The sequence below is a fragment of the Neophocaena asiaeorientalis genome, unplaced genomic scaffold, assembly GCF_003031525.2.
Source record: "Neophocaena asiaeorientalis asiaeorientalis breed wild unplaced genomic scaffold, Neophocaena_asiaeorientalis_V1.1 scaffold113, whole genome shotgun sequence".
NCBI lineage: Eukaryota > Metazoa > Chordata > Mammalia > Artiodactyla > Phocoenidae > Neophocaena > Neophocaena asiaeorientalis.
Genome location: NW_020172316.1, coordinates 2,966,639 through 2,988,459, shown reverse-complemented (window position 1 = coordinate 2,988,459; position 21,821 = coordinate 2,966,639). Strand labels below are relative to the sequence as shown.

The following is a 21,821-nucleotide window of genomic DNA, read 5'->3' as shown; positions in this document are numbered from 1 at the left end:
AACATAAAGTTCTCTGATAATACTAAAAAAAAAAAGAAAGAAGAGATGAAATGATCACTTGGGGATCCAGCAATATTTCTTAGAAGATGGCAATTGAATCAGGCATTAAAAGATGGCAGGATTTCAAAAGGCAAAAATAGAAGCAGCCAGGATTTTCAGGAAGAATAAGTTAGAGAACAAAGTAGAAAATGTGAGAATGCACACAACAAGATTCGGTCATCTTACAGGACCCAGTGGAAGAGAGGGATAAAGTAAGGAAGTAAAGAGAGAGAGAGAAGGATGGAACAAGTAATGGAAGCTAAGCCTCAAAAATAAATTTGAGACTTGAACGCCATACAAAAAGTTTAGAAATAACTTTTTCAAGTCAGAACTTTTCAAAATATGCAAAACAGAAAATAATCTTTCCAAGAAACATTAAAGTTTAGAAAATATAGATATGATAGGTTACTTACTAGATGTGTAACCACTGGTAAATCTGCTGGGATTAAATCAGTGGCTGATTTAATAAATAAATGATCAATAAATTTACAAAACAAACAAAACCTGTGGATTCTGGTAAGGCTACCAACCTTCTTATATTTATTTAAAACAGGATACTAATTTAAAAAATTATAGCCTATAATTAACATCCTTTTATAAGATTTTTTTAACATCAATTTTTAAAAACTGAAATTAGCTTTATTTAAAACAAAACAACTCTCATTTCACTGGCTTATCTTTTTTTTTTTTGCAGTACGCGGGCCTTTCACTGTTGTGGCCTCTCCCGTTGCGGAGCACAGGCTCCGGACACGCAGGTTCAGTGGCCATGGCTCACTGGCCCAGCCGCTCTGCGGCACATGGGATCTTCCCGGACCAGGGCACGAACCTGTGTCCCCTGCATCAGCAGGTGGACTCTCAACCACTGTGCCACCAGGGAAGCTCTGGCTTATCTTTTTCATTCTGCTTATGACCATGTATAAACAGCTATCAGTTTAAGGAAAAGGTGATTGATCTTAACCCATTTTACATTGCTATAGGTGATCAAGGAAGATTGACTTTCAAAATGCCTATATAGTATTTTGGTGCTGAGCTCTCTAAGATGCATTTTCAAAGGCAAGCATGCTAACCCATCACTCTAAAATATAAACTTTATAGTAGCTTAGGATTTACTAAATTTTACTTCGTATGTAAGTTAAATATGTCATTTTAGAAACTGTAAAATCCAAATAGAAGTTTTATTACCTTCATATCAGTTTCCCTTGGAATGTGATCCTTGAAATCTTCAATTGAACTGACAAGAAAAGGAATGTGGTAGGACAAGACCTAGGCAGGAAAACAAATTAAGAATGTAGAATTATTTTTAAAAAGCAACCTCTAAACTTATGAGATATTACCATTCAATTACTTCTAGTTTGCATAAAAATTATTTTACTTTGTCTATTTTCAAGTGATTTTCTAAAGTACTACAATACACATAAACGGAATGTATTTGATGCCAAACCAAGTATAGTCAAAATGGAAAATGCTCTAATGAAGAAAAAAGTTGAAAAAGTAGCACAATATTCAGGCAAGTTATATCCCCTAAATTTAAATACCAAAACAAAAAATGAGTTTAAGTAACTATAATTTTTATATGCTTTATTTCACATAAACTATGAAAACTGGAATTTTAATTATATTACTGCCAACTATAAATTTTTAAAGTTACTTTTAAATTTCTGGGAAATTAAAAAGGATTATTTGGCTATAGGATATGTACTCGTAATGGTTTCTTACATCTCTAAGTGCTTCTTGTGCCAATGATCGGAAGGATAAAATTACACCAATTATTGTCATCCTCTTCAAGACACTGTCAACAGCTAAATTTGAAGGAAAGGGAGAAAAGAAGAGAGTGAATTGGATTCTTTCTTAACCATGGAGAAAACTCTTAGTCATAAAATCCCCATGATAAAAGGCACAATTAAAAACAATCTGATTACAACCAATGATTAAAGAGGCAAGGGTACTGAAAACTGATGTTAAAATTAGGAAATTATAGTTTACTTCCAGTGGAGTACACTCTGTTCTTTAAAATGGTTTAGATGGTTCATCAGAATCCTGAAACAATCATGCAAGTAGCCACCTGTATAATCCTATCACATTAATGGTAGTGATAGGAGGAAGGAGAGAGAGACTAGGGGAAAAAGAAGCTGATCAGAGTGGATCCTCAAAAATCAACTGGCGGGACTTTCTTGGTGGTCCAGTGGTAGAGAATCCACCTTCCAATGCAGGGGATGAGGGTTCAATCCTTGGTCGGGGAACTAAGATCCCACACGCCTCTGGGCAACTAAGCCCATGCACCACAACTACTGAGCTCACATACCTCAATGAAAGAGCCCGCATGCCACAAACTACACAGCCCGCGTGCTCTGCAGACCACGTGCCACAACTACAGAGAAAAAAACCTGCATGCCACAACTAGAGAGAAGCCCACGTGACACAATGAGGAGCCAGCGCACTGCAACAAAAGATGCCGCATGGCTCAATGAAGATCCTGTGTGCCGCAACTAAGACCCAACACAGCCAAAAAAAAAAGAGAGAAAATATCAACTGGCCCTGGAACTTGGAGATGCTAAATTAAGCAGTTGAGATCTAGAGAGTCCAGAAACAAAATGACTATTGAGATCATAAACAGTACGACCAGGTTTCTGAAGACTATGAATGGATTTGATCACTTACATTTTGGTTAGAGAACATTATTCTGAAATTTATTGCTATTATATTCAATATCAAAACTTGGTTAAATAAAATCAGGAGATATTAGAATTAGAAGGATCAATATCTTCATATTTTAAAAAACCAAAATTTATTGAATTACTCCCCATACACAAGTCATTGTACTATATAAGAAACAAATATAAACAAAATAATAATCTAGACCTTAATAACAGTCTAAATGGACTGTCAAGAAAACTAAGAAAATATGATCCTATTTATATGAGAGAAGGTATATATGTATATACATATATACACACACATATTTATATATACATAATAAATTTCTTGACAGATGTACAGAAAACTGTTAACTGTAGTTAAACCTTTGAGAAGTAGAACTGGAGAGAATTTTGTTTTGACTTTCTACCTCCTGTGTGGTTTGTTTAAACCTTTACCATAAGCATCTTTTATTAATACACATGGAAAGGCATAATAGAAGCCAAAATGTGATGAGAATTAAAAGTGTTAACAAAATCATGTAAGGCACAAATATGTTATAAATTCCACAGGAGCAAAGTCTTATTAATCTTTTTATCTATTTATAGCACTCAGCAGAGTACTTAAGACCCACAAGACTAGAAGATGTTCAATAAAATGGTTATTCAAGAAATGAGACTAGAAAGTTGTTACTATCCAGATAAGGAGAGAAGAAATGAGGGTAAAAGAAAATATTTCTCTGAGAATATGTCATCCAATTTATGGGCATAAAGGAGTGAGAACAAAAGGGCATTCCAGTCTAAAAAACAAGACAGCAAACCCAGAAAAAAGAATGCAGAGAATAAGGTGAACAATCAGAAAATAAGTAGTGTGATATAATCATATACTTCGATGTTACCCAGAATTTAATGAAGTTTGCAAAGACTATAGCTATAACCTCCTCTTGAATATGCACAATAACATTAAAAGTTCTGAGAAACTTCACATTAAGAAATCTTGTTTAACTTATTGTTTTAATAAATAAAATAAATGTGCTCAAGTCACATAGTCAGAAATTCCAAAAAACTAAAAGTTAATTTCAGGTTGTCTCCCAATTCAGAGCTACATTTTTTTTTTTGGCCGTACCACGTGCCTTGCAAGATCTTACTTCCCCAACCAGGGATTGAATCCAGGCCATGGCAGTGAAAGTACCTAACTATTGGACCTCCAGGGAATTCCCCAGAGCTACTTTTAATAAATTATATTGCTTTCTCTTTTTTAGGGTATTTAAAAGAATGTGTTTGTTGACTATGAAAATCAAACTGCTACAAAAGTAAATCAATTTCTGTATATGGGATAAAGGCAGCACAAAGGTAAAGAAGAGATCAGAGACAAAAGAGAGTATTCTGGAAAACAGTTCAACTCAAAGCGTAGCTTTCTCTATTCCCCTAAATAAGTCACTCTCAAGCAGATCTTTTCTTTTTCCAAATCACAAAAAAGATTTTGTTTCAAATCCACGAATAGAAGAGTTAAAGTAACAGTAAACATGCATTGAACACTGCAGTGGATTAGCTGCTTCTAACCAGATGACACAGTCAAAACGTTGTTTATTAGCATGAAATTAAGTAGGGTTAAGGCCAGCTGGGTGATCAAATGAGTATTTAAAAATTAAAGAAATGTGAATAATAATAATAAAGTAAAACATACTAGTAAATATAAGTATATAGTATAACAATGAACAAAAGATTGCCAGCAAACACAAGAAAGGATGCTCAAAATCACTAATCATTAGAGAAATGCAAATCAAAACTACAATGAGGTATCACCTCACACCTGTCAGAATGGCCATCATCAAAAAGTCTACAAACAATAAATGCTGGAGAGGGTGTGGAGAAAAGGGAACCCTCTTGCACTGCTGGTGGGAATGTAAATTGATACAGCCACTATGGAGAACAGTATGGAGGTTCCTTAAAAAACTAAAAATAGAACTACCATACACCCAGCGATCCCACTACTGGGCACATACCTTGAGAAAACCATAATTTAAAAAGAGTCATGTACCCCAATGTTCACTGCAGCTCTATTTACAATAGCCAGGACATGGAAGCAACCTAAGAGTCCAGTGACAGAAGAATGGATAAAGAAGATATGGCACATATACACAATGGAATATTACTCAGCCATAAAAAGAAACAAAATTGCGTTATTTGTAGTGAGGTGGATGGACCCAGAGTCTGTCAAACAGAGTGAAGTAAGTCAGAAAGAGAAAAACAAATACCGTAAGCTAACACATATATATGGAATCTAAAAAAAAAGAAAAAAAAATGGTTCTGAAGAACCTAGGGGCAGGACAGGAATAAAGACGCAGACGTAGAGAATGGACTCGAGGACATGGGGAGGGGGAAGGGTAAGCTAGCAAGAAGTGAGAGAGTGGCATGGACATATATACACTACCAAATGTAAAACAGATAGCTAGTGGGAAGCAGCCACAGAGCACAGGGAGATCAGCTCGGTGCTTTGCGACCACCTAGAGGGGTGGGATAGGGAGGGTGGGAAGGAGACACAAGAGGGAGGGTATATGGGGATATATGTGTATGTATGTATAGCTGATTTACTTTGTTATAAAGCAGAAACTAACACACTATTGTAAAGCAATTATACTCCAATAAAGACGTTAAAAAAAAACAATGAACAAAAGAGATCAGATAGGGATTTAAAAAATAATATCCTACTAAGATTTTTTTAAAAATTTTTTTATTTTTGGCTGTGTTGGGTCTTCATTGCCGTGCATGGGCTTTTTCTAGTTGCGGTGCACGGGCTTCTCGTTGCGGTGGCTTCTCTTGTTGCAGAGCATGGGCTCTAGGCACACAGGCTTCAGTAGTTGCAGCACGCGGGCTCGGCAGTTGCAGCACATGGGCTTCAGTAGTTGCGGCATGCAGGCTCAGTAGTTGTGGTGCACGGGCTTAGTTGCTCCGCAGCATGTGGGATCTTCCTGGACCAGGGATCGAACCTGGGTTCCCTGTATTGGCAGGTGGATTCCGAAGTGCCACCACGGAAGTCCCCTTACTAAGTATTTATTCACACTCCTCCTCCCTATAATGCTACCAAGTCAATCTTTCCTTTTTTTCATTTCATTTTTTAAAGTTCCATACAGTAAACTTGACTTTTTCCCCTTTCAGTGTACAGCTCTAGGAAAAATTTAACATGTGTAGATCTGTGTTACCACCATCACCACAGTGGTGACCAACTTCATCACCCCAAAAAACTCCTTTGCTGCCTTCCCTTTACAGTTCTGGCAACCACTGATCTGTTCTAAAAGGCAACCTGTAGTATAGTTTTTTTTTGTTTTGTTTTTGTTTTTGTTTTTTTGTGGTACGCGGGCCCTCACTGTTGTGGCCTCTCCCGTTGCGGAGCACAGGCTGCGGATGCGCAGGCTCAGCGGCCATGGCACATGGGCCCAGCCACTCCACGGCATGTGGGATCCTCCTGGACCAGGGCACAAACCCGTGTTCCCTGCATCGGCAGGTGGACTCCCAACCACTGCGCCACCAGGCAAGCCCCTGTAGTATAGTCTTATATTAACTTTTATTAAATAATTTTGTATTTTTTTATTCATTTATTTTTTGGCTGCGTTGGGTCATTGTTGCTGCGTGTGGGCTTTCTCTATTCGCAGCACACGGGCTCTAGGCGCACAGGCTTCAGTAGTTGTGGCACAAGGGCTCAGTAGTTGTGGCTCATGGGCTCTAGAGTGCAGGCTCAGTAGTTGTGGCACACAGACTTGCTCCACGTCATGTGGAATCTTCCCGGACCAGGGCTCCAACCCGTGTCCTCTGCATTGGCAGGCAGATTCTTAACCACTGTGCCACCAGGGAAGTCCCTAAGTTTCTATTTTTGAAAGCAGGATAAGATAGCCTAATAAAGTGATTCTCTAAATCATTTTATAGTTTTATAAAATTTGATATAGCTGCAAAACATTTAAAAGAAAAACATCAAAGGGGAAGTATATAAAATATATGCATCTTTAATTTACTTCAGGGTTATTTTTTACTTGGGAAAATAAACTCTCTGGTTTTCTCAAATACGGAGAATATTTTATTTAGGATTTCACTAAATTTTTAATGTTGTAAAGGCTTTTGAATGAATCAGTAAGAAGTATGACTTTAAAATAATTTTTAATTATAACTTTGAGTTCAAGGACAAAAATCAAATGAAATTAATTCAAGTACATCTAAAATAGGTACTTGGCTAAACATACTTTAATAAACACTTAAGATTCACTGCTATTTCAAATATCTCCCACAAAGAATCAGTATCAAGAAGATTTTTTTTTAAGTTGTAGGCTCAGGTTTTCATACAATGAATACTAGTTAGCAATAAAAGGAACAAAGTACTGATTCACTTAACACAGAGGGGTGAATCTCAACAATATATACAAAAGAGTATATACTGTGTGATTCTGTTTATATGAAGTTTTGGAACAGGCAAATTTAATCTACAGTGATAGAAATCAGATCAGTCACTGTCTAACGGTGTGAAACTGACTACAAAGAGTCATGAGAAGTTTTCTGAGGTGACTGGACTGCTCTACATCTTGACTGTGGTAATGGTTATGTGGATGTACACAACATTTGTCAAAATCCATCACACCGTTCACTTAAATGTGTGCATTTTACTTACATAAGCAATACCTCGATAAAGTTGATTTTCAGAAAATTACAGACTCTAAAGTTAAATCTCCTTCAGTCTAAATTAATATAGACTTATTGTATTTAATTTAATGGGTTCATGAACTAATTGATAATGATATCAAATATCTGACACATGGTACTAAGAGTATTGTAAAGAAAACAAAATATGAAACAGGTAAGCCATTCACTTAAAAGTTCCTTTGACTGCAAAAATTTTCTAGTTCTCCTCATTACTGAAGAGTATTTTTCATAACTTACTATTTATATTTATAAAATTTGAGCAAAAGCTAAATACCGAGTGTCAAGGTGTTCTTAATGCTTATAAAAAGTATCATGATTTACTCACATGATAATCTTTTAAAGAGTGCAGCCATCTGGTCGGGTTTGTCAAAGCTGGTCCTCATTTGTGTTAGCACATCAACATTTTCCACCACAAGTTTCTAAAGAAAGGAAAAGGAAGATCCTAGGTCAGGCATAGACCTCCTTATGTTGATGAGATAAGAACATGCTTGGAAATTACAATCTAGCAAGTAGGAAAAATAATACATGAAATCTAGATGCTCTATGCTATGTTTCTGTTATTGTTTTCATAAAAGAATTTTAAAATTATTTACATAAAATTAATGTTTTCCTTCAGTTTGCAAATTCAAGAAGGGAGGAGTTCAGGAAAAAGCAATAAAGATAAGTAGTAGTATAAAGGATTATCTTCTGCTTAGACACAGAACAGCACCAATAATAAAAAGCAGACACTGAAGTGGATACAGAGAGCAATAAATTCCAACTAAAACAAAAAGAACTTGCTAAAGTTAAAGCTGGCTAAAGGTAGCCTAGAGTTCATCATTGGATATATATATAATCAGAGGGAGAAAAACTTGTAGGGGTATGGTACCACTTCACAGAGAACAGAGCAATGTTTCCTAGCACAAAAAGGAAATGTCAATTATCTACCTCCTCTTTCAGGGACCACTGAGAAAAGGGAAGAGAAGAGAGGGAAGAGAGTGAAGGATAGCTAATTAAGAAAAGTATAACTCATTAAACAATGCTTTTCTTAAAAGGAGTACTGGAAAAGTAATTTCATTTAAAAGTTATAACTCAAACAAATATAATTAATTTTATTCTGGCAGAGGTAGTGGGTATATGTATTTGGAAAGCCTGGATATCTCAATTCAGCAGGTCTGGGTGTGGAGATGTATGTAGCAAGCATATTGTTGAAGTGCCATAGTGGTTGTGTTACAAGCCAAAGGCTGATGACAACTGATTTAAGAGGAGCATGAAAAACTCCATGGAAAATCTATAAAAGTAATTTTTCCCATACTAGTATGAATTTTGCTTATGTTCCACTTGAGATCATTTCTGTTTATGCTCTCATTCAGATGTTCAGCTCCAGTAACATTTATTTGCTAAATTCAACCTCTACAGTGTCTAATTAGACTACCTGCTCTCTCTGAGGCCTATTCAATACTTGTCCCATCAATCAGTATACACTCAAATATATGCCCAACCTTGACTGTGCTCACGCACCTTGAACATAATATCATGTATCAGTGAATCAAAGACAGCAATGAATATTAAATGCACCATTATCTAATGTGCCATTAAGAAAAAAACTCAGGCTTCCCTGGTGGCGCAGTGGTTAAGAATCTGCCTGCCAATGCAGGGGACATGGTCTGGGAAGATCCCACATGCCGTGGAGCAACTAAGCCAGTGCACCACAACTACTGAGCCTGCACTCTAGAGTCCGCGAGCCACAACTACTGAGCCTGCGTGTCGCAACTACTGAAGCCCGCGTGCTGCAACTACTGAAGCCCGCGTGCTGCAACTACTGAAGCCCACGCACATAGAGCCTGTGCTCCGCAACAAGAGAAGCTACCGCAATGAGAAGTCCGCGCACCGCGATGAAGAGTAGCCCCCGCTTGCCGCAACTAGAGAAAGCCCGCTCATGGCAACGAAGACCCAATGTAGCCAAAAATAAATAAATTAAATAAATTTAAAAAGAACCTCTACCAATTAAACTGACACAATGTTTTCTAATCATATGACTATAAGACATGTATAATTTCAGAAATGCTAATATAGGATAATTGTTTTAGAATCAATAAATTATTGTATATATTTAATAGTAAGATTCTGTAATCATTTTTAAGCTCCTCTACTAGGCAATTTACAAACAATCCCATTTACCCTGATCCAAATGAGGGAGGTGACAGTCCAATTTCACAACTGAGAAAACTAAGGCTCAGAGAAGTTAGATAACTTGCCCAAAGTTATAGATATTAAACAGTGGAATTTGGAATTTAAATTCAGGTATGCCTGATTTTAAAATCCATGCTCTTAATCCCCAAAGAAATGGTTGTTAATCTTCAGTGTGCATCAGAATGATCTGGAGGACTTGTTGGGTTCTAGCTCCACAGGTTCTGATTTAGCAGATCTTAGGTAGAACCAAAACTTGTGCATTTTTATTAAGATCCAAGGCAAGGCTGCCACTGCTATCTGGGGACCATGGTTTAAGAACGATTACCCCGAATTATTTGTTTGCACATTACTCTTAAAAAAAAGTTAATGATGTCTCCTCTTAAAAGTACAGTTTATATAAATTTCTTTTCTCCCTCAATTGCACCCTGAAACAGAGCTTTCTATACATGTAAAGCCATTGATTAATATCTCTGACAAATGGCCCAAAAGCTGTAACTAGGAATTATAACTAAATGGTTTGGAACAAACTGAGACTAATCAAGTGAAAAGAATCAAGACTACTAAAAAAAATGTTGGTTTTCTGTTAGAAAGTGTTAAATTCTTGGCACAATTCATATTTAAATTTCTTACTTCATCCTTCTAGGACTCTGAAGAACTAGAAGAACTGAAAGAACTGGCAAGACTTGAAGAAGTTGACTCGATGGGCACAACTCCACATGAAACACCCCAAGAATTTTAGTAGGAATGGAGACACTGGTTGTTTTCTTCTCCAGAAAGTAATAAACACGTTTTATCATTAGTACATGTGCATAGTGTTGACTATGTCTGACACATGATTTACTCACAACCATTAAGTATAAAGAAGCTTTCCTTTTTTTAATTGGCCCACAAATTTACTCTGAAATAAAAAAGGTCCTCAGCTAAAACAGGAACTGAAACAATCAATTAAGGTAATCTTTAAGATAAAAACAAGATGCAGCCACATAATATTTAGTTTATGTCAGTTTAGATTAAATATAAAAAATAAAAATAGAGAAAATTAAAAGCTAAGATGTTACAGAACTATCTTAAAAATATTATAATTCCCCCCAAAACACTGTATTCACTAATTTCATAAAGATTAAAATGCTATTTCGGTATCATCATGCTCTAATATGGGGAGTGTGAGTTACAATCTTTTCTGAGGGATATTTGACAATATCAGAAAAAAATGATCCACTTTCAGAAATTTGTCGTATAGAAATGTTCAAACAAGTATGTAGACTACATGCTGGCTAAATGTAGAGAACTCTATATGTATGTCTAAACTCTGCTTCTTTCAGAAATACACTGAAGTGATAGGAAAAAAATAAAAAGGCATAAATCTTTGGTAACAAAGGAGATAAAAGAAGAATGAGAGACGCCAACAAAATTCTAGAAGATGAAAACTGGAGCAAAGAATAAGTGGAGATGAGAAATTTGAGCAGTTAAGTTCCTGTAGGTGAGATACTATGCAGAAGGCACGCTAATGCAAGCCTCAGGGCCTAGGTAGGACTCAGAAATTGTAGGCAGTGGCATAGAAAGGAAGACTTGGGCTTGATAACAAGAGGGTTATTACATGTCTGTAAGGGGGAGGGGGTCGTTACACACCCAACTTCTCATCGTCTTAAGAAGTGATGCTGACAAGGAAGACTCTACATTCAGGAACATCAGGAACAGAAGGTGGCCAGAGAGAAAGGGAGAACGACCTAAGAATCATGATAGCCAGCCAGATGTATTAGACCTTCTCCCTCCTCCCTCCCTTAATCTCCAACGGACTTCCACTCTTCAGCTGGAGGTGACTGCATGTGAAAAATTATTTGCAGGAATCATTTGAATCCTAGGATGAAGATACCTTTCTCCAGAGAGGATTTTTATTAGCGTCTGCCAAGCACCTTGGGGCACTACTAATCTAGGACCACTTTTAATACACATTCAAGACTTGAGATTCAAAACAAAAAGAGTAACACAAACAGGGCTGAAAATCCTGGGGTACGGGGGTGTGTGTGAATCATTTCCAGTTCACTGTTACCCTGAAGGTATAACTCTTTGGGGTATCTATGTAAAGAGGGTGAAAGGGAATTTAAGCAGAATTCCTTTCCACTCCCACTCTGGGCAGTCTTTGGGTTTTGATTATGGAGCCCCTTGTGCCACAAGACCACCAAGACTCAGCTGAATCTTAACAAATGTTACTTCTGGATCAGCAAATGTCCTCACATCAGCACAGTGGCTTCCAGGGCTTTCCTTGATTTTAGCCTAGAAATAAACACCTCACTGCCCTTTTAGCTCTTTTTTAGAAAATGTTTCATATATATATGTATATATATATACATTTCAAAAGAGTTGTCCTTAAGGGAAAAGTTGATCTAAATAACCTAGCCTACCAGTATTGGAAGCAGCAATCTGTATGTTATTTTACTTCTGTAATTTCATAAATTTGTATTCTAAGGAAAGTAATTTTATAGGACACTGAAAAATGCAAAGCAATTAGAATCAGCACTGATAGACAAGTACTTTTGGAGATTTATCTCAATGAGATATAAAACACACTGAACAGTATAAAACATACTGAACTTGTCTATATGAAACACCATTATATTATGATCATAAGATTTCTTATGGAATAAATTATAAGAATACACATTGAAGTATGCCTCAGTACACAGAGGCTGAGAATACAAAGTCATAAATAACACCTCCAGTTCTTAATAATATACAAGTAGTTAAATTCAGAGGGACTTCCCTGGTGGCTCAGTGGTTAAGAATCCACCTGCCAATGCAGGGGACATGGGTTCGATCCCTGGTCGGGAAAGATCCCACATGCCACGGAGCAACTAAGCCCGCGAGCCACAGCTCCTGAAGCCCACGTGCCTAGAGCCCATACTCCACAATAAGAGAAGCCACCACAGTGAGAAGCCTGTGCGCTGCAACAAAGAGTAGCCTGCACACTGCAATGAAGAGTAGCCCCCGCTCGCCACAACTAGAGAAAGCCCACGTGTAGCAATGAAGATCCAACGCAGCCAAAATAAATAAATTAATTAATTAAAAAAATAATAAATTCAGAGAAATCTGAATTACAATTTGGGATTATTAAGAAGGATCTCTAAGAAAACCACTGTAAAGCACTGTGCAATTCCAGAAAACTAAATCCTCAGGACTAGCTTTGTTTTGCAGAAATCTAAATGATAATGGGCACAATGCTAGAAATGTAACGCTTTCATATTTACGGTTGACCACATGAAGAAGACGTCTGAAAAATACTCAACTAAATCAGGATTTAGTGTTTGAGAAGCAAAAAAATAAAAATAAAAAGCCCCTAAATACCAAAACATAATTATGTGATTTTCTAAAAGTCTTACAACTAACATTAAATCATTAATAAAATAGGCAAGTTTTTATGAAGGTAAAAAGAAAAGTTAAGGAAAATCAAATAGATTACTAAAATCAAAAGTTTTAGAGAAAAAAATTTTAGTATCCTAAACCATCTTGGTTTTGGGGTATACTACATTTAATGAGAAACCCAAGCTAATTCACACCCATGTATCTCCAAAGATAATAAATCTAAGTTCTTACACAAAAAGTTTCTCTTGTCTAGCTTTTTAACTCAGGTTTAATATTACCAAATATTTGAAAAAGAATCCAGCCAAGAAATAACACTCATGAGTCAGAAAACTCATAGTATTAAAAAAGAAGTCAACACTATACTATTATGACATCAACTTTAAATTAAATTTTAATATCTGAGAAAGAAAATATGGTCATTCCAAGATACAAAAGAGAAATGTTAAAACATAAGCTCCTTCCATTTCTTTTAAAGAATAGGAATGTATTTGATAACATTGATACTTAAGGACATAGCTAAGACAGTTAAGTTTATAAAAGGATTACTGAAAGACTATGACAAAATCTGAACTAAAAAAAATCCAGAAATAATGAACAATATCTAACAAGATAAATTATTAAAGGAACAAAAATAAAGGTCTAAAAAACGAAATCACACAAAATACAAGATGTAGAAAGCCTAGTTCAAGTCTGTATATGAAAACAAAAGGGGAGGGGGACAGGGGAAAGGAGGAAAGGAGAAGGAGGAAGGGGGAAGGGTACCTGATTCCAAGTTGAAAACAGGATGGTATAGCTATGTAAAGTGCTGATGCTATCTTAAACTGTATCAGTAAGTATGGTGTCCCGGGTAAGTAGGTGCACCCTCACTACTCAGATCTCTAGCTGAAGTTTATTCTCAGTTCAGGGCACCAGCCTCTAAAAGTGACACCAGTAAGACAGAATTTGTAACAGAAGAGAGTGAGACTAAATATGAATATACTTCACTTAGGGAAGAGAAAGGTAATACCAACAAAAGTTTCTAAATATGTGAAGGGTCATGTTGTTAGAGGCAGTCTCTACCTCTTGATGTAAGAATGAGGACCAATCAAAAATTACTACTTAGATATTAACATAACTAGAGATATGCAGTAATTGATACGACTGCCTCATTTTCAAGAAGACCAAATCATCCACCCAGAAAAATGTATATTCCAGCATCAGATAAGGGTGGGTTAGCTGACTGCTAAGATCTCTTGCATTTCTCAAGACAGTGTAGTAGGGTACTAGTATAAACTCTGGAGCCAGATAGACTATATAGATTCAAATTAAAAGTTTCACCACTTATTAGCATGTGAGCCTGGACAAGTTACTTAATCTTTCTTGGTCTTACTTTTCTAATTTGTAAAACAGGGACAATAGCAGTTTTAAGAATTTAAAGGAGTTAATAAAAAATATATAAAGAGCTTAGAAAAGTCCTAGAACAAAGTAGAGTAAGGAAAGCTACCTGTTTTTATTTTTGAATCCAACAGATATTTACCAAGCACTACTATGTGCTGGACACTAATTTAGCACCAAGGTGTTTTTTTTTTTTAATTAATTAATTAACTAAATTAATTTTTGGCTGTGTTGGGTCTTCGTTTCTGTACGAGGGCTTTCTCTAGTTGTGGCAAGCAGGGGCCACTCCTCATTGTGGTACGCAGGCCTCTCACTATCACAGCCTCTCCTGTTGCGGAGCACAGGCTCCAGACACACAGGCTCAGTAGTTGTGGCTCACGGGCCTAGTTGCTCCGTGGCATGTAGGATCTTCCCAGACCAGGGCTCGAACCCGTGTCCCCTGCATTGTCAGGTAGATTCGCAACCACTGCACCACCAGGGAAGGCCTAGCACCAAGGTTTTAAGAGCGTTTATAATTGAGTTTTTATTCTAGTGAGTGACGTAAGATGCATGACATGAAAGGTCACAAGTAAAATACAAATAAAGCTGGATAAAAACAATAAAAGGTAATGGTTGCGATTTTTAAAAGTGTGTTCAAGGAGGGATATTCTGATAATTGAAAATACATGAATGTTATGAGAAGACAAGCTGAGACAGTATCTTAGTGAAGAGTATTTTGAGATGACACAATAGCAAGTAGGCCAGCCAGGATGGAGGAGTGTAAAAGGTGAGAAAAAGTGGAAGGCCAGATCCTCTAGGGGCCTTGCAGCACTGTTAAGGATATCAGATACCTTGAATTCTCATAGATATGAATAGACTAGTTTTTATTATCACATCATAGTACTCAACCCACCACATTAAATGGCAAAGAAGCACTAAAAATACAAACAGTTCTACAAGAATCTGCTTATTCAGTCTGAAATAAAAAATAGTTGGCAAAAGCTAAATTACTGGACCATAATTCTTCTATTATTTCATACAGAAAAGAACACAAGAAATTAAAGATGAGAAATTTGTTCCCTGAGGCTTCTAGGCTTGCTGCTCATATTCTTGAAATGTTTTAAAGCTAAAATCAATAAAGACTATATTACCTTAAGTTCAGCAACTTGTGATGAAATATGCCACATAAGGCTTTCACTTAGGAACTTCATACCATATGGGCCTAGCAGTTCTGATAACGACCTCATTTCTGAAAGGAAATGGAATTTTACTTTGACAGAGCAAATATTTTAAGAAGCAAATTATTAATGGAAAACCCGAAGAAAAGTCAGTAGAATAAATAAGAACACAAATGCAAAGCTAAGTCTAAGATACAATGTATGATTATCCATATAATTGAATAAAAATAGTCACAACAGAATCAAAACCAAAAGAATCAAGCTTTCTTCATTCTCTAAAACATGTCAGAGTATTATTCACCTGATATGTCAGAATATTCCTCTGCGTTAAATGTTAATTCATTTTCCGTAGGTAAGTTCACAAATGCTTTCATTGCAGGGAAATAAGCTATATGACCATTGCTGACTTGTCTTAACAAAGTTTCCAGATACCTAAGGCGAAAAGTAAATTTACAAATGGAGAAATTAATTCAAAATTTATTATGGTATACATTACTGCATATAATTTTAAAGTTGACTAATAACATGAATGAGCAATTATCCATTAAAAAAAAACTTTCAGAACGCATTTATTACAAAGAAACTTTATATCACTCCAAATTTCTAAATATGTTCCTTACCAATTTGTGTACAGACTTGTAATGGTTGGCTCTCCATGACTGTCTAAATGTTGTGTTTGCTGAAGAAGCACATTATTAAATACTCTTGTAATATCAATTTGCACATAGTTTTCTATTGACTGGAGTACAGTCATGTATGCTCTTACACTTGTCAGAAGCTCTGATGGTTTTGCAATTTCCTGTGTGGCTTGATTATACATAGTCATTCCAACAATAGACCTGGGGGGGGTAAAAAAATAATTAAAAAGTTCTAATTGTTGTATCTATATAAACAGGCCATTCAATCTACTGCTCTCTAATATTAAATAAGCAATGAAATTTTAAATACACTTTGTTACAAGTTCATGAAATTACTACTATGTTTATCTTCCAAAGAAACAACTTTAAAAAAGAATATACACCTAAAAGGTATAATGAAATGGAAATGCAAGTGATTAAAAAAATACTAAGGGCATCAGTAATAAAAATTATTTAAGAATAAAGAGGTTTAAAAAATTCCTTTAACACGATATGCTGTCTCCAGCAAGTACAGTGGACTATTTAGTCCATAGCCTGAATTCCTTTGGCACTGTTATGTGCCAGTAGTTTTTTAGGCTTTATATATATTACCTACAATCTTCATATTTAATAACCCTACTATGCGGTTATCAGCACCATTGCATAGAGGGGGAAAAAAAAGACAACTAAGGTGCAGAATTCAAGTAAACTGCTCAAGGTCAATTTGTTTGGAAGTGGTGGGTCTAGGATTTGACCCCACACCTGCCTGACTTAGGGTTACCTCTCAACAAAATGCATGACAATCAAAGCATGGCAACAACAAAAGCTTTATTGTACAATAACCACTCACACCACATAAAACACAGATCTGTTTGGTTTATATCCCAAGAAACTGTATAAGCCTAAAAGGAAACAAATGTTGAAAATACTTTCCTAAACTATCTTTTCCCACATTAGCCACCTTCTTTAAAACTCCCTGAGCATTAGATTTACAAAGATCTTAGACTTGTATTTGTAAGGATGAATCCATAAAGACACCAGACAAACCCCATCACTAGTATCAGTCCCAGAAGAACAACTCAAGACAAAAACTGCTATCCTTGTACACAGCCCCTAAGTCCTAAGACTGTGCTCAAGTGATCAGCAAAAATCAACAAACTAATACTCACAAGCTATTTGTCCTGGCATAAATATCTTTCCCAGGTAAACAAGTTTATATAGCCTTGCCTTGATCCTGATCACTAAGTAGATGTTTGGTAAAAAGAACATCTGCTTCTCCGTGGATTAACGGACCAGACTGTTTACAGAAGGAAAACAACGGAGTTGTAAACTGAACCCTACCTTCCACCCACCACTCCCTACCCCACCCAGTTGAGAGCAATAAATACCAGAAGGCGTAATGTCCCTTTGGTCTAAATACTGGAGCAGTCTGGGTTTCACTTTCAGGATGCCTACCTTACTAAAGAAGAGCAAAAGATAGTCTGCTCAACACTGGACTCTTCTCAGCTGATGACTTAACACTCAATTTACTGCCTATTTAAACATTCTACTTTGTTCTATAATTGTCGAAGCTCTAAGCTTTATACCGTTTCATTACTACTCATAGTACTTAACAAACACAATGTTATGCATATGGCACAAACACTTGTTAGTGACTACAACCTTTTGCTAAAGTTTTTGAAAAATCTTTGGCAAAATTTTGCTTCATAAATTGCCTTAAGGCCTTCAAGAAAAACATGTTGAATCAATATTTTCTTTAATAAATAAGTGTGTAATTTTAGAAAAAGGCTGAAGCAATATTTACAAAATTAAAAGATTTCTGACTTGTTACATAAAATATTTCAAGAAACATATATATAACTTATAAAATTAGAATTGAGCGCCTCAAGAGTCTAGAATTCTACTGGCATAACAGCATACGTTGGAATTCACAAGACTTAAGTGTTCACCTAGTCCTGAGGTTTTCACACATTTGACTGTGATCCACTATAAGATATGTATCTAGCATCACAACACAGTACACACATACATAAACAGTTTCATGAAGCAGTATTTCTACTTACTACATGCAATGCACTGATTTTTTTCCTATTTCTTCTTCCTTCTTCACTTCCCTCCCTCTTCTTTCTTCCTTTAAATATTGACTACAACCTTCTAAACTGATTTCATGATCCTACTGGGTTGCCACCTGTCCGCTGAAGTACACTGATTTGCTCTAATCTTCTCCCTTTTTCTTACAAGGAAGTTAAGACTCACAGAGATTAACTGGCCTGTCCAGTGTTACAACTAGTTAATAAATATGGGATAAGAATCTGGATAATTTAAGTAATTCCCAGTTCACTATTCTTTATACTTCCCAGTTCATTATTTTTTATACTACAGTTTCTACTAATTTATATATTATTTATATACCATTTCTACTAATGCTTTCCCTCATAAAAGTAAACATTGCATAGATATGAAGAATAAATATAACAAACTCATTAACTAAACCAACAAACAAAAACAGTTTTATACTCTTTCTTACTTAGTAAAGCGGATTTCCAGATGAGAAGTCAAATATTCTCGTGGGGTAAAGGTATGTTCCCAAACCACCATGTTTGGTACATAATTTATAGAGAAACACAACTCAGAAAGTGCAGTGTGCAATTTATCAAGGCTGAAAAAATATTATTAAACAGTAAATTAAAAAAATTTTTTTAGCATTTCATCACAGCAATACAAAATTAATTTTATAAACATATCAGACTTTATTTGGGAATAATAACTGCAAAATCGATTTTTTCTCTCTTAAGATCTGAACTGACAAGTTCAAAATCTCTAAGGGTATCACTAACCTTTGAGAGCAATTTTCTAAAGACAGCATCATTCGTTTCTTCATTCAGATGATGACTATACTGACTTAATATACAAGAAAGCTTATTCTGCACTCATAAAGAATTATTTCCAACTCCTGCTGTATTTTCTGTTCTGGAGGAAGAAAGCTGTCTACAAAATGGCCAATAGCTTGCTCAACACAGGAGGCAAGGAAGTAGGAAATTTACTTTAAACAAAAAATATTCACCTATTATTGCTCATCTATACCTCCCCTACAAACAAACAAACAGCACTGAATGCTATCTAGTCTAATATACCCATTAAAAAAAAAGGACGTCAAGTATTTTCTAATATATGACAAGATGCCAAAATAGTGTCAGACATCTGACTTTAAATAAACTGAAAATTATAGACTGCTTATAGTACACCCCCCCAAATTTTTAGACAGATTCTTGGTCTTCAATATTCAACATATAAAGACAAATGACATCTGTTACATGTATTTTCTTCAAAAATCCAAAATATGTATTTTGAGATAAAATAAGCACTTACTGGCTAATCAAGTTCACAAAGGTCAAAAAAATTAACAACTGGGAAATGAAGAATTTACAATTACCAGCATTTCCTCAGTACTAATGCCATACAAAAAATGAAAAAATACTCCTCTACCTGTAACAAAAAGATACAATAATAGTGGATGGCTTACTTGGTCACTACCAGCCTGTTTTTCCTCATGCTCTCAACTCCTGGTTTTTCCCTTTCAGGTTCCCCTTTCTTACCAGTCTGTTTTTTTGACTTCTTATTCACTGCTTGACTGATGGTTTTGGCACAATGCTTGGGCAGCAACTAAATTTAAAAAGAAATGAAATCATACAAACCAATTATTTTGAAAACATTAACTACTGAAACAAACCTTAGCTAAATCCAGACTATGTGGCAAATATCATGCTAGCACTAAGAAGAGAGGTAATAGGTGAGATGTAGAGTTTACCTAGCCAGCTTGGAGAGCCCACTCAGCTTGGTGAAAAACAGAAACAGGTAAATCTTGCGTGAAGAAACACTTCATAGAGGTAGTTATACCAAAGCTACAGTTAAAGGACAAGTTAAAAAATACCAGGCAAATGAGGAATAAGAAAGAACATTTTACTGAAAGGAAAATGGCCTATGAAGACCAAGACTATGATAGGACATGATGTGTTCAGAATCTAGTTAGAATGACTAGGTAGTGGTGTATAAAGTACAGGCTAGAGTGGTTTGAGCTACCTTAGGAAGGGACTTGAATGCCAAGCTAGAAGCTTAATTTTAAACTGTAATCCTAAGGACAGAGGGAATTTTTTAAAAACCTAATAATGGAGTTTCACAACATGAGGTAATGAGATTTACTGATAGTGTGAGAATAAAATTTAAAAATGGAAAAGAACTAGCTAAGAGATCATTTTCTTGCCTTCCTACACAATTTTCCTATCTGTAAGGGAACATTTAAATTATCACCTGGTCACTAAGAGTACACTGTTCCGTGCAAATATCAGTGATGAGATTTCTAGCTTGTTTGGCCATTTCATCGAGGAACATATTACATAAGGAAAGACTGCGATCTCCAATATGATGTCTCTGTTAAAGCAAAACAGTAACAACAACAATAATAAAAATGATAAGAAAGTAGTTTGAATTAAAACACTTTTTAAATAAACATGGAAAATAAGGTTCAAGTCTATTCTACAATAAGGAGTGAGGATGGGAGATGTTATAGATTTCTTTTATCTCTTTTAACAACTAACCTACCGTACTGTATTTGCACACAACCGACATAAAATAAGTACCTGGTGATTATACAATTATGATTGCAAGGAATCTGAAAGGATCAGTGTCTTCCTTAACATGAAAAACTATTAATTTTCAAATTCCAATGTCCTATATCCAGTTCTTAAATACTAAAATATCAAACACACAATACGAAAGATCAGACTTAAGAGTTATGTTTTCTGATCTCACCTGATTATATACAAAAATCTTGAAAACACAGAATTTTGTAGTGTATAAACAGAAAAGAAATGTTAAAATATTTAAATAAAATCATTAGATATCAACTCAGTAAACAAGCAAATGCACAAGGCATTCAACTCTCTAAAATCAAACTCCCCATCCCAGAAGAGAAAAAAAAGGCTGACCACAAATGCATTTTCTGAACACAACAGGGGAGAAAAGAACATTATATCTAATGTTTGGGAGATTATATACGTATATGTAGATACATACACTCACTCAAATCAATCTATCTCTAGCTACAGAATTCTGTATCATTTTAGTTTTGGTGGGTGTTGCAATAGTTTAATGGGTTTTTCTTATCAATGGTAACTGGAATGTTGAGTATATAATGCTGTACAACTTTGCACTATACATTTGCAATACTTACAAAGAGACAGCTTTTTAAAAAAATTTTATTGGAGTATAGTTGATTTAAAATGTTGTGTTAGTTTCTGGAGACAGATTTATAAGTTTTCCTTCCCTGATCTTCCATAATTATATAACAAACATATGCAGACATTACAAACATTATTTCTATGCTGAAATAAATATAAGATAATATAAAAGAATATAAAAATACTTAAACATGTAAAATAACTGTTCCTAGATGTACCATGCGACCTTATAATGTATTTTAAATGCCCTTTAAAACTTGAATAGGAAGCAAAACCTAAAGGGATCTACAGACGAGATACAATTGAATAATGGTTCACTTTATTTAAGGAAAAATTTTAAATTATAAACATTTGCATTTTATTTAACCAAATTCTGACTCTTGAAAGATAAAACATATCCCTTGCTATCCCTTCTTCCTGAAAAAAAGAACTCTGAACTAGCACTGCTTCAAACTTACTAGACTAACTTATTTAAAATACAGATCTGATTTCACAACTTCTCTTCAATGGCTCAAAAATGCTAAGACTGGAAGGAAAACAACT

The 21,821-nt window shown here is 35.4% G+C and overlaps 1 protein-coding gene across 1 annotated transcript in view; it reads right to left on the bottom strand.

The window, feature by feature from the left end:
* Positions 1 to 21,821, bottom strand: part of NCKAP1 (NCK associated protein 1) — a 99,589-nt gene that overhangs the window by 7,178 nt on the left and 70,590 nt on the right. The window contains exons 19-27 of the mRNA XM_024766872.1: positions 20,350 to 20,469; positions 19,565 to 19,704; positions 18,569 to 18,700; positions 16,045 to 16,263; positions 15,726 to 15,856; positions 15,398 to 15,495; positions 7,687 to 7,780; positions 1,756 to 1,838; positions 1,222 to 1,302 (exon numbers count right to left, since the gene is read on the bottom strand). Of these exons, the coding sequence (XP_024622640.1) occupies positions 1,222 to 1,302; positions 1,756 to 1,838; positions 7,687 to 7,780; positions 15,398 to 15,495; positions 15,726 to 15,856; positions 16,045 to 16,263; positions 18,569 to 18,700; positions 19,565 to 19,704; positions 20,350 to 20,469 (1,098 nt within the window). The remainder of the gene's footprint in view (positions 1 to 1,221; positions 1,303 to 1,755; positions 1,839 to 7,686; positions 7,781 to 15,397; positions 15,496 to 15,725; positions 15,857 to 16,044; positions 16,264 to 18,568; positions 18,701 to 19,564; positions 19,705 to 20,349; positions 20,470 to 21,821) is intronic.